At 48.8% G+C, this 13,878-nt stretch overlaps 1 protein-coding gene across 3 annotated transcripts in view; it reads right to left on the bottom strand.

The window, feature by feature from the left end:
• Positions 1-13,878, bottom strand: part of PAPPA (pregnancy-associated plasma protein A, pappalysin 1) — a 215,964-nt gene that overhangs the window by 181,172 nt on the left and 20,914 nt on the right. For 2 of the 3 annotated variants that reach the window (XM_014528925.1, XM_014528924.1), the window contains exon 2: positions 2,701-3,763. In XM_014528925.1, coding sequence (XP_014384411.1) covers positions 2,701-3,557 — 857 coding nt within the window. In that variant the 5' untranslated portion in view covers positions 3,558-3,763. Of the gene's footprint in view, positions 1-2,700; positions 3,764-7,046; positions 7,089-13,878 lie in introns of those variants that run through there. The other variant, XM_014528926.1, reaches the window with a different exon arrangement.

Raw genomic sequence — 13,878 nt, 5'->3', positions numbered from 1 at the left:
GAGAGAGAAAGAGAGAGAGAGAGAGAGAGAGAGAGAGAGAGAGAGAAGAGAGAGAAGAGAGAAGAGAGGGAATGAGAATGAATCACCTTGGGCAAGAATTAAGTTGAGCTCTTTATTACAAATTATCTACATAATGTCAATCTAATTTTCACTGTATCACAGGTGCCCGTCTTCCTTCCTTCTTTCCTTCTGTCATTTCTTCTGCCCACCTCTGTTTTGAAAAGTCACAAAGTAAAAATTTCTCTACAAACTTCCACAGGTTTCTCTCTGCACACAGGAGACCTGATTCCGCCAGAATGCTGTCACCCGCAACCTGCCAGGAGATAGCTATGCCCTGGAGGGGCTCACCCAGGGCACACGACTTTCTGAGCCAGCAAAGAAACAGGCCCTGGTGGGAGTGGTCACAGCACTGGCATAGGATCACTCACAGGCATGCTGGGCATGCAGTCCCATGACTTAGGAAAGAGGAGGCCACTGGAGCCTGCCAGTTCTGCCTGCTGATGGTGAGGTATCTGGGACCTGGAGCCCCACGGTCCCCGACACCAGCACAGTGTGCCCTCCACAAAGGCTGGCTGCCCTCAGTCCTGACCCAATCCCACTCAACAGTTTTCTCCCAAGGCTTTAGAGAAGCTGTCCTGCCTGCCAACTCTGTCCTTTAACTCTGCCACTTACTGTTCCTTGGACTTAAAAATACCCTCCTTCAGTGGGAGCTTTGGAGTCCATGGATCTGAGTTCAAATCCAAGCTCTCCATTGAGTAGCTGAGTGAACTTGAGTCAATCCCTTCACCATTCTGAATCCTGAATTTCCTTCAGGAAAAGAGGGTTCAGGCTACCCACCTTCTTGGGACTTGGTAGGTGCTAAATAAACATGTGCTGCATAGATGCAAGAATGGATGCAAGAATGGATGGATGAATGAATGGGTGAATAACTTCTACCTATTTCTGGCCCTTTGCTCTTCCCCATGCCCACTCTGCCTGGGTACACTGGTAAACTCTGGGAGTCTAGCTCAGCAGAGCATACACTGCATTAATCTTGGAAGACTTGCATTTGTGAATTAACCAAATGACTTTCCTGACCCATGACCTTGACCAAGTCATTTCACTCTCGAAATTCCTCTCTTTTCCTGTCCATCAAATGCAAATGCTAACTAACCTCTGTCTTGTCTTCCTTGCCAAATTCTGTCAAAGCCCAAATGAGAGCAGAGATGAAAGGGCATCATGACCTGGAAGGAACTGGCCACACAACACGGCTGCTTCCCACATGGGCTGCTCATGTGTTGAGCCAAGGTGAGAGTCCAGGGCCCTCCTGGTGCCAGGAGGCGGAGCTGACGTGCTCTCTGGCTTGCTGCCAGGCATCGTCATTCCTTTGCACATAGGTATTCTGTCTGTACATGGGCGGCCCTTGCTCTTTGGAGAGAGACATAAAGAGGGGAGTCAGCAGAAAACCTGCCGAGGTCTGCAAATGCACCCGGGCTATCAGCAGGTCCAGGGTCCTGTGTGCGGACAGAATGGAAAAGTTCAGCCCGAATCTGGGACATCGGAGAGTGGATGCTGACTGTTTCTCTGGCTTGAAACTAGTTCTTCCTGGTCTCACGTAGAATATAACTCACCCAGGGGATCACCTTTGGGTTTCTCCTTTGCGTTCCTGGTGAGAGTTGGTAGCATAAGGTAGAGGCTAAGGGGGCATTAGATAGAAGACACTTCTACCCTCTTCTCAGCAGGACAGGAAGAAGTGCCTCTCCCCAAGGGCCCTCCTTTCTCCCCCAACCCAGTCTCTGATGTGCAAGTTATACCTGCACCTTTCCCAAACACTCATGCTGCAAGTGAGTCTTCTCTGTGATGTCCCATGGCACTCCCTGACCACAGCACCTGCTCCCTTTATCATACAAAGAATGACAGATACACTCAATGAGCGCATATTACCTGCTAGCCACTACAAGAGATGATGCTTTATGCAAGGGTGGGCACAGGAGGTTTATGGTTGTGAGTATGTGAAACACAGCTGATTCTGTGTTATTATGACCACAGCCTGCATGCTTTTTCCATACAAACAACTGTGATCCTACTTTTGCCCACCCCTGCATGCCCTCTCTCAGTCCTCAGAGCAGCTCAGCAGAGTGAGCACCATGATTATTCCCATTGCACAGATGAGGAAGTGGCTTCCAAGAGGTCACCAAGTGAGGAAATAGTACCACAGAGATCTGACCCTGGCTTTATTCACACTGCCCAACCGACCACACCGCTCTGTCCAGTACGGGAGCCCCATATGGCTGTGTACTTGAAATGCAGCTAGTGTGGCTTAGGAACTGGATTTTCAGTTTTATTTCATCTTAATTTACATGTGAATAGTCACAGGTGGCTGGACAGACAGCACAACTCTAGCCCACTCTACCACGTACGCTTCAACAGCTGTTTGTACCCAGCTCATGCCACCCAATTTAGACTGTGAGCTCTTTGAGAAGACAGGGTCCTGACCGTTCGTTCCTTCTTATCCCAGAGTAGGCAGTCAACACATTTTTGTAATGGATGATGCTTGATGTGGTCCCCAAGATCACATGAGTAACAGCCTGGTCTCAGTCACAAGGCTGCCGTGTGAGCTGGAAAATTCCCAGGACTCCCAGGGGCCTCAGGGCACATGCCTATAATATGGGGGAAGCTCAGCTCTCAGCTGGGCATCACCACCTGCCCAGCGGGTCTTACCTGTGTGGAGAGTCAGGATCGAAGCATGTCTGGGTGACATCTGTGATGTCGGGGTCACAACACTCCCCGCCGTCGAAGTTGAACCGTTCGTAGTTACAGTCCATGTCACACACCCCATTCTGCTGCTTCTTCATGAAGGCGGGGTGGCGCAGGTGGCGGCAGTCCCCACCGTCATGGCCGGTAAGCGTGTGGTTGCACTCGGGGTCGCAGTTCTCGTCCCCGATCTTGCTGATGTCGCAGTTGGCCAGGATGAGGCGGTGGCGCAGGGAGGAGTTGCTCACCTCTAGCACCTCCAGCTCCCAGGAGATGTTGTAGGGCTGGAAGGCCTCGGCCAGCTGCTGGTGCTGGAGCTCGATTTGCTGGCGGCTCACCGTGGGGTTCTCGTGGCTGTCGTCATGGAGGTTGACCACGCGGTAGCGCACCACCTTGGGCCGGCGGAAGCGCGGCAGCTGGTTGTAGCTGGCAATGACTTGCGCGTTGTCGCACAACGTCTGCCCGCACAGAGGGGGCTCCAAAGTGGTGTCCAGCAGGAAGCTGTGGGCACCGCTGAACTCCACCTGGGGGCTGTGGCCGTCCTTCATGGGGGACCAGGTGCGCTTCACATTGTCCCAGTTCTCCTGTAGGAGGAGCTGAGGTAGAGGCGTGTGGAGGCCATGGGTTTCCATGTCCAGCAGGACCTCCCGCTGGGTCCTGGCCACCTTCCACAGACTGAAGCGCTCGATGTAGCCCCGGTAGTTGTGGTTCAGGGTGCTGCCCCCCAACATGAGCACTTTACACTTCTGAGTCAATGGGCTGAATATGCCACCCACCTGATCCCCAGAGGTCGCCACCTGGGCACCATTCACATAGAGCTTCATCAGCCGCCCATCGTAGGTGGCAGCTAGGAATACCCACTGGCCAGGGAGGTAGCTTTGGTGGGCATTGATGGTGGTCACTTGCCGGGCCCGGTCTGTCTTCAAGGAGAAAAAGTAGCGTGGGTCTCTGTTGCCTTGGTCACTGATGGTGTGAATGCCCACGACCCATCCTCGGTCACGTGAGGTATAAGAACACTTGTCATACAGCCCTATGTGGCCCCAAAAAAGAAAGATGAATAAATAAAAGATGGAAAGAAAGGGGGTTACGTTATTTTGTTGCGATAAAACTTATATCAGGATGTCCTAGACCAATCATCTTCAAATTGGCAGTTACTACTGGAGCCTCTGGGACCACCCCCAGGCCAAGGCAAGGGCTAGAGAAAATGAGAGGACAGGGGAGTTGGGTTGGGGGCTTCTCAACATAACTGTAACCCAAGTGGATGCACTTTAATTGGTTTTGCATATGGAACACACAGAGAAACATTTTTGTTTGAAGAATGGGTACTTGAGCTAAAGAAAACAATGACAACACCACCAATAATGATCATTCAAATCCAAAAACCTTTGACTCTGCAAAGCTGTTCTGTGGGAAAGAGGACTTTCTAATTAATAGGGTATTTTAAGTATGAAATGATATGGGAGGTCAGAGGAGAAACAGAGGGAGATAATAATGAATAGAAGGTGTTCATTGAGTAGGACAGCTCCTCCTACGGTCGCCATAACTTTGAGTGCACATCAGACATGAGCAGCCAGTCATCCAATGCTCGGTGGTGGTGAATTGTTGGGAAAGCCGGCCTGCAGAGGTGGGGACAAGGAACCCCATTGTTTCTCTCTCTAACAGGAGTCCGGCCAGACCTGACACTTATGCCAAAGAAAGGCAGCAATGCTGACTGGCTGAACTGGAAATGTTTTCAGAGATCATCACTTTCAACTCCTTCACTCGACAGCTTAGAGTCTCGAGACCCAGAGAGTGGAAGGCATTTGTCAGGTTACACAGCGTCACGGACCAATTTCCTGAGACCCAATTCAGCTTGTTCTCCTCTAACACAAAAGTTAGTATTTTAAAAAATAAAACGAGCAGCCTCTTACATAAGCAGGTGTTGGGGACCCCTACATGATAGTTAACAATAATAAGTACAATCTACCAAGCCTCTGTGGCAGGTCAAGCATTATGCTAAGGTCTATGTGTGCATTAATTCCTTTCATCTATGTAATACTCCCGGAGAACATGGAAGTTAACAGAGGAGCACATGAAAGTTAAAGAAGATAAAGAGATAAGTTTAAGGCCAACTGGTTGGTAAGTAGATCCTGGATCCATCAGACTCTGGGACTCACGGTCCTCAGCACCTTCCTCTCCCTCATCAATGCCACTGGGGATCTGAACCGCACCATCTGCCTGGGGATGGCACAAGTTTCATCAGGTGTTTGGGAAAGTTTTAAGCCAGGACATCTCTAGACTTACTCTGGGAACCCCAAGAAGTCACTTACCAGATTCTCTCTGGATCTAATCTTTCCACTCATCAACCCCCACTCCCCAGCCTTTCTGGAATACACCCAGTGTCCATGGCACAGACAGGCTGCTGGGTGGGGAAGAGGGCTTTCTAAGTGAGAGTATATTTTAAATGTTGGCTGACACCTGAGGCCAGGTGGGAGGATAAAGAGACGGATGCAAGAATTAATAGAAGATGCTCATTTAGGACAGGGCCTACTTTTAGCTGGAAAATTGTTGTGGTCACTTTAACTGAGTGTGCATCTACCATTAGCACTTATCAAATGAGCATGGAGAGCTTCCAGAAAAATCAATAAAGGAGGTCCACACAGTCTTTACTCCTTTGTGGGCACTGGGGCCTTAGAATTTGTGTAAATCTCTCCATTAGTTGCTGACACGGATGGCAGTTTTGGCGCCAGGCAGTTCACCTCTACCTCTCCTCCCACACTTTGCCTGACAGCTCTTCAGGAAATGGCCAGAATGTCCTCCCAAAGTCAACCTTTTCTCACAGGCTGAGCAACCTTGGTGAAGCCTCAACTATCTCTTCTGGATCTTGGTTCTCTACCTGGTAAAGAAAGGTCTTGAATGAAGATTCCCCTCACATGCTTGGTCTCTGTTTACCTGTGATTCTAAGTTTCCCAATGGCTAAAACGGAAACCACCTCTTCCAAGAAGCTCTCTCTGATAGCCCTGTAAGGAATGATCATTCTCTTCTCTGAACTCATTTTACTTTTAGGAATCTGGACACATGCTTTCTGGTTTTTGAGTCATCTTACCACACCCTCTCCCACCCCAGACTGGATGCTTTTTTTGAGATGGAAGACTCTGTCTGGGTCCATCTGTGTTCTGTCAGCAGCTCACTCCATGCCTTGCCTAGAGCAGGCACTTATTGTTTCATGAATGAGCACATGAATGATTAGTGGGATCAAAAGCACTGGTTTATGTCTCCACAGCTAGAGGACAGAAAGGATTAGAAGACAGTGTGTGTTCTCGGTAGGGTAGGAAGAGTAGGGCCTCTGGACTCGGGGTCATTCTGATGATAGCAATTACTAGCTGTACATTTGGGCCCAATCCCTCCACCTCTGTGGATCTTACTTCCCTCATCTGTAACTCTCTTTAAGTATATGGTCATACTGAAAAGCCATAGCAGATACACCACACGTGGCACAAGGTGGCTCTCCAAATGGCAGTTCCTTTTACAGATGCTGGAGGGTCTAGGAAATGATGTCAAGGGCGAAAAGTAGGAAATGACAAGAAGCAAAACACAGAAAGGTCAGAGAGAGATGGTGCCCTGAGGGCATCTTGACCATGTACCAAGAGCAAGTACGATGAAGGCTCAAAAAAGCACCAGTCCTCCTGCAAACCCCTGGCAAGCCTACTCAGAAGACATAAATCCCAGTGGGCCTAGCACTGCCCCTACCCCTCAAGCCAAGGCTCTGACCCCAGATTTGGAATAAGTTACCCCACTATGGGAAACAAGGAGAACAATGGTTCCTAGAGCCCCCACTCTTGTGTTCCCCACTCACCTCTAAACTCACCATCTCCTCCTTCCCTGGCTAACACAAAGCCCCTACACTTGAACAGAAAATTCTTCTAATGAGGAAATGAACATCTGAAACGGGATCCTTTCTCCCCCTCACCCCCTCTCTGTCTCTGCAGGTTTTTATTTTGCCAGGGGCTCTCAGTCCCTGGTTTTCCTGTTGCCTTTGGAAGGCGGCTAGCAGGGTTAGCAAGGTAAAATGTTTACACATCTGTAGGGTGCCCTCAGTTCAGAACCTTCCTGGCTTGGGACCATGGCTCAGGGCACCTCTGTTTGCAGTTGAGAGATGAAGGAAATAGTAAGCAAAGGCCAGACTGTGACACTGAGCACATGGAGCCAGGACTAAGAGGTGGCTGAGCCCCAGGAGGCAGAGAGAGCGTTTTCAATGGAACCAGGAGGAAACACATTAAGGGAAATGAGAACCTTGAAGCGGTGGCTTCAGAAGTTCAGAGGGAAATATTTACCTGAAGTGTGAGTGGCGAAAGGAAATCACTGACTCCAATAGGAATGGGATGGGGGAAATAATGGTGACAGCGACATATTTCTGTATGAAAATAACTTCATCAACAGTAGTCACATTTCAGTGGCTGGAGGTAGGGGGGCGACACTGTGAATCACCAGCCCAGGACCAGGGCCCTGGAACCAGAGATCTGGGCTCAGCTTGCTGGATGGACTTGCCTGGGAGAAGTCACCATTCCCACCCCATGCTGCTGGGCCTCATTTCCTTTCTCTGAAAAAGGAGGGGGTTCACATGAGATGACACCCCCACCACGATTTAAGAGCTCTTTTGTTCTGTTAGAATGGTTCCTTGTAAGCAGAGGTCCTCAAAACTGTATTGCTTTGAACTGGATGCCTCATCACTCCCGATTGATTCCAATGTGCTTAGGTCCCCTCGCCTCTGTGTATCTCCACACAGGGCATGGAACAGTGCTCTCTGGAGGACACAGGTGTACCCGACACTTTCTCCCGTGGGTTCTCCCCATGGTTCTCCAGGAAGATAGAGATGGTGAAAGATGGTGAGAATCGGTCTGAGGCTGACACCATCTGTGTAGTACTGGAGGTTGATCCCAGGGGATGCGTGCCCACCTGGCAAGATGGAAGCCTCAGGCGATTGTGCGCACATCCACATCTAATTAGCACACGCTGCTCAAGGTGTTATCACGTACAAGCAGACAGTGAAGGTGGGAGAGAGCCCGTTCCCCAGCCCAGGAGGTATGTGGGGCCCACTGCCCAGGCGGAGAGGTGGAAGCCCAGCCCAGGAAGGGGGCTTGCCCTCAGCTCCCACAGTAATCACTGGTCCCTGGACCCCTGGTCAGCTGGCCTCTCTAATGTGTCCCTTGCTTCCTGCAGGTAGGCTTACTGTGCAAAGGGTTTCTAATCCCCACCTAGAAATTTGATGGTCACTGCCTCACTTTCTTCTCATCCACCCCCTAAGCCTCACCCCAGAGGTGAAGACCTGAGTGAAAGGGCAAGTCCAATGGCAGCAGGCTTGGAGATGTCTCCCCAAAACTCGGCCTGGGCGGGACTGGGAGACTCCTCTGGGCTTCGGGGTCACCCTCTAAGGTCACATTTTAAAGACATTACCTCAGGGCAGCTCTGTCTGACCACTGTGTTCCACCCCAGGGACAGACGAATCTTTCATACTTCTCAATCACTCACCCAATGTCTCTGTTTCATCCATGTGTGTCTACTTGGTTCATTGTGAAATGCCCAGCACCTAGCACAGAGCCTGGTGCCTTGTGGATGCACCACATAGTTTGCTATTAGAAGTAAAAAATAAAGGGAGGGAGGGACACCTCTCTATTGCTGGCTTCTTTAAAGAGCAGCGAACCCTTTATTTAGACCTTTCTAAGTACCATGTGCACTACATTAATTCTCTCACTTAATCTTCACAACAAAACTATCAGCATTGCTCCTTTTGTCAGAGAAAACCGAAGCTCAGGGAGGGGAAGAGGCTGGTCCAGGGCAACGCGGTTTGGAATAGAGGCCCACAGGATTCCTAGGCTCAGGTTCTTAATCGCGTCATTGCTTGAAGCGCCAAGTGTGGGCTGTCTGAAGGCATGGCCCCTCCAAAAATATTTCTATAAGTCCCACAGCGCCAACACAAGCAAGTTGAACTGAACTACAAGCCAGGAGGCTGCTGTCCGTGTCATTCTTCAGCCTGGGCCTCCAAAATCGACTAAGAATCAATGGTCCTTTTTGACTAATGCTTAAGCTGTCTTCTTGGCTCACCCCACTTCATGGGGACCCGAGGTTTTCCTGGACCTGTTGTCTCTCTGGAATGAAGAATGCCTCAGCATCTGGATTTCTAGCACTAGCCTCCTTGCCTGATGGTACCTGACCCAGGTTTCTCCCAACTTACAGGGTCTATACTGAAATGTTCTTTTTCTCAGTTGTCATACTCTTGGCTGCCTGTCCATTTGCTATGAGCTCAATTGTGTCCTCCCAAAATTCATAGTTGAAGTTCTAACTCCTAGTACCTCAAAATGTGCCCTTATTTGGAGAGTCTTTACAGAGGTTATCAAGTTAAAATAGGTGCGTAGGGTGGACCCTAACTCAACCTGACTGGTGTCCTTAGAAGAAGAGAACACTAGGACACAAATGCACAAAGAAGGAAAGCCATGTGAAGGCAGGGAAACGACGGCCTTCAATAAGTCGAGGAGAGAGGCTTTAGGAGAAACCAACACCCGGACATCTGATCTCGGATGCCTAGCTTCTAGAATAGTGAGAAAATACATTTCCGTAGTTTAAGCCACCCAGTCTGTATCACTCTGTTATGGTAACCCTACAAAAGGAAAGCACCATCATTTTGTGAGTTTTCTCAGCTCTCCCACAAAAATTTCTCTAAGATCTATGCCATCTTCCAGTGCCTGGTGCCTGGATCAGAATTACTGCCTGGTTAGGATACATTGCCTCAATCTACTCAGTTCCTATTGTGAGCAGAGCAAGATGCATTAGGAAGATGAAAAACTGCCATGTTTGGTCACCACGCACAGGAAGTGGTCCTCACAGGGGCCGGGTGCTTCTGTTTTTCAGCTCCAGTGTGTATTTCTGAAACACCTGCTGTATGTTGAGCAGGTGGATAGGTGCTCGGTGCCCAGGTGTCTCATATAACCCACATAGTAACCTTGTATAATGGATGCTATTTACAGGTGAGAAAACTGACAATCAGATAGGTGAGGTCACCTGCCAAAGGTCACACAGCACTAAGCAGAAGGAAAGACTGGAATTCAAGATTCCCCCTTTCAAGTTCAGTTCCACCAAAGAGGAGTGGGGCCTCAGCTATGCCTCCATCCTGCATTTTTTCCCCTCAAATATATCCCCAGGATGGGTTAACACAGCACCAAATTAGCTCGGATAACATTTGACTTTCTCCCATCACTGTCTAGGGAAGACAATTAGCAAAAGGATGACAATGTGTATCAAGTTTACATTATTATTTGTTTTCTCTCATTGGGAGAGTGGAGATGGGAGGAAAGAAAACCGGATCACAGAAGCCTCTATGTAGCAGACTCTCTACTAAGCACAGATGTCTTAGTCCTATTTAGTGCTCAGAGTGACCCGCTGAAGTGGGCTTTTCTGACATCCCTTTGACAGAGAAGGAAATGGAGATGTAGGAAAGCTAAGTGACTCCAGCCCATCCCCAAGCATCCCAGCTAGACAGTGGTGGCATCAAAACCAGACCGACACTGAGCCAGAGCTCCACTCCAGATGCTTTTCTCCAATGGGAACAACTCCTAGCCCAAGGTCAAGGTTCTTTGCTCAGCTCCACCACCACTCAGGTATGAGAGTAGCTCCCTTCTCTGAGCTCCCTCATGTCCCGACCCGTGAGACAGGAGGGGTATACCAGATGGCCACAGGGGTCCTGTTCGTCTCAGACTTCCTGTAACTCTGATATCCCAGGTTCTTCAGACATCCCAGCTTTTGTTCTCACTGTGGGGAGATGTAAGGTCATGGAGGAGGGGGAGGAAGGGGAGGAAGGCAGTTTCAGGCCCTCCAATTTAAGGGTGTCCACTCTCTGTGGGACCTCTGGAGGGGGAAGACAAGCAGAGTTGAGAGGATGACGGGATGAAAGGGGGGAATTTAGGTCAACAGTCTGGTTTCTCTCAGGAGGCTAAAAAATTTAAGAGCTAAAGTTGGAGCTGGCCCCTCTCTTGTTGTGTTTTGTTTTGTTTTCCCTTCTGTGATTTAATGGCTGGTATCAAAGCCACAGAGCAATGCTTGAGAGAGCAATCCCACGGAAAGCTTTTATCTGTCCAGAGGACAGTGATTAAAACAGACAGATTTGGGTTAAGTGTACCCATGGTCCCCACATTTGCTACAGTTGGGGGGGAGGACTACCAAGGGGACCCTGGAGGACTTGGCAGCCCCAGAAAGGCTGGGACATCACTGAGACAGGCATCTCAGTACCTGAGGGACTGCTCCTCAGCATCCTCAGCCCTCCAGGCCCACCCTGGCTCAGAGGATTGATTGCGGGCTCAGTGGAAGGAGGAGGCTTAAAAGAAATTACACCTGGCTGGAGGCTTATCCCAAACTGTTCTGAGCTCCGGACATCCCTGTCTCCTGGTGTAAGAAAGGCTGGAGCATCAAAAGAGACCCGTTGGAGCAATCCACAAGGTCAAGATTAGCTCAGGTGTCTCCTCTGTGTTGGCCATGCAAGTGAATGTGTGAGGCCCATTCCCCAGTGCAGGACTGTGTGGAGCAGTAGGAAGAGTCTCTGCAGTGGCATGCGTGTCTGTTCTCTGCTTGTTGGGAACCAGTATCTGAAACTCCCCCAATTCCATGAGTCTGCTTACCTTTGTTTACGAGCTGTGTGACCTTGGATGAGTTCATTCAACTCCCTGAGCCTCAGTTTTCCCACAAGTATAGCAGGGATTAAAAAGTCTTATCCTGAAAGCATGATAGATTGCTTTCAGAGATGAGGGAGAGACATGCTGCATATTTCCTGGTAAACTATTTAAGGCTTTCCAGATGTCAGGTGAGATTGACCAGAGGATGCCCAAGGATTCCTAAAACCCATAAGCTTTATTAATACACAGACCTATAGGGTATGTTTGGGATGGCAAAGTGTTCTTGAGGCCTCAAGGGTCACCTGTGATTCCCTCTGGCTCTTAATGCTCCAACCTGCTTTCTCTGCTTCTACACAAGCAGGGTGTGTGGACACAGGAAGGTCAGGGTCTTATACACCAACAAATGTGCATTCAAATGCTGCCTCTACCATTCACTAGCTATGCGACTTGAAAGTCGGGGCACCTCTCCTCATATTAGTCTTCATCGCTCTCTAAAATGAAGATGATACTATCTACCTCTCACGGTTGTAGAGAGAACTAATGACATAATGAACACACCAGGACTTGGCACGGGGTCATTGGCAATATAACAAGTGTTAAGCATGTGTACTGCGGAGTCTGATTCCTTGGAATCCCAGGGCTGCCCCGTGTTAGCTATGGAGCCTTGGGCAAAATCCCTCCACCTCCCCCAGTCTTCTCATCTGAAAACTGATCACAACAGTACGTAATGCATAGTGCCATTTTCAGGATTTAGTGAGAGAACGCAAACACCCATGCACAGAGCAGGGGACAAATGTCAGCTACACTTTTTATTAATATTCATCATAAATGTCTGTTGCTTTTTCTCGGAATTAGAACCAATTGTTTTGTTCCCTCTTTTGTGTTGTTAAACTTTATCCTTTCTGACGTTGTCCTCTGAAATAGAGACATGTTCCCTGCTCACTTTTTCATGTTGTCAGTGAAATTGGTGCATATCGACTTAAAAAAAAGAAAGTGGGAGGAGAGGAAAAAAAGACAAAGATGAAAGAGGAGGGGCAGGATTCATGCTTTGTTGTTGTTGTTCACTCTCACATGTTGCCATAGCACAAAGCTGACCCCCGCACTGTGTGGGGCTGACGTTGGCGCTGCCCTGGAGAAGACAGCCTATGTTAGTCATTTGGATGATTTCAGGACCTATAAGCTCTCCCTGCTCACTCATCAAACCTCAGAGAAAAAGATACCACTTCCCAGCAATTTCTGAGGACCAGTGCATCCTACTGTCCACACTCTTCACAGCAGCCTCAGCCCTTCTCCTCATTCATGCAATCAGGCATAGTCAGGGCTGGAGGTTCCCTTTGAGGTCATCTAATCATCTCCTTTACCCCTGACCTCCTGCTGGGACCACCTATGCCACATCTCCACAAGCATCTGTTCATATTTCCAGACTCAGAGAACACCTGCAGTCTGAAGAAGGCCTTTGCACCTTCAGGCATTCCTCACTAGAGTGAACCCAAATCACCCCCCTCTCTTTTCCACTCAGTGACCCAGGATCTGACCTTCAGGAACCCACGGGGTTATTCTGTGCCCTTGACCTCAGGACAGCCCTGGAAATGTCTGGGGCTTTTTTATAGAGTCATCCCTGCCTCTTCTATTCCCCAAATTAAAAGCCCCAAGTCCTGCCTGATGTATCCATTTCTTTATTCACAGGTTCATTCAACACATGTTCATGGGGCATCTATGTATCAGGTCCTAGCTGGATGTCCCAGGTATAGACCACACACAGGCTATACCCTCTGGCAAGAGACCTGCTATTCCCTAATTCTAGGGCCAGTCCTGTTGATACAATGTACATACAATGGGAGTTGATACTATGCAATTAGGATGGCCTATTATTACCATACCCGTCTCCTTACAGCAGTGGTTCTCAACCTTCTGGCCCTTTCAATACAGTTCCTCATGTTGTGACCCAACCATAAAATTATTTTCATTGCCACTTCATAACTGTAATGTTGCTACTGTTATGAATTGTAATGTAAATATCTGATATGCAGGATGGTCTTAGGCGACCCCTGTGAAAGGGTCGTTCGACTGCCAAAGGGGTCGCGACCCACAGGTTGAGAACCGCTGCCTTACAGTATCCCTAGGATCACTATTCTGATTTGTTCTAACGCCATTCAGAGCTACATGAACTTACTGAGAAAGAAAACTGTGGTACATCTACACAATGGAATACTATGGTGCTGTAAAAAGGAAGGAACTCCTATCATTTGCAACAGCATGGATGGACCTGGAGAGCATTATGCTAAGCGAAATAAGTCAGTCAGAGAAAGATAAATATCACATGATCTCACTCATTTGTGGAATATAATGAACAAAATAAACTGGCGAACAAAAACAGATCCAGAGACAGAGAAGCACAGATCAGACCATCAAACCTCAGAGGGAAGGCAGGGGAGGGTGGGGGGAAGGGGGAGAGATCAACCAAAGGACTTGTACGCATGCAAGCATAACCAATGGATATAGACAC

This window comes from Myotis brandtii, unplaced genomic scaffold, assembly GCF_000412655.1.
Source record: "Myotis brandtii unplaced genomic scaffold, ASM41265v1 scaffold658, whole genome shotgun sequence".
Taxonomy (NCBI): Eukaryota; Metazoa; Chordata; class Mammalia; order Chiroptera; family Vespertilionidae; genus Myotis; species Myotis brandtii.
This window is presented reverse-complemented; position numbering and strand designations above follow the sequence as displayed.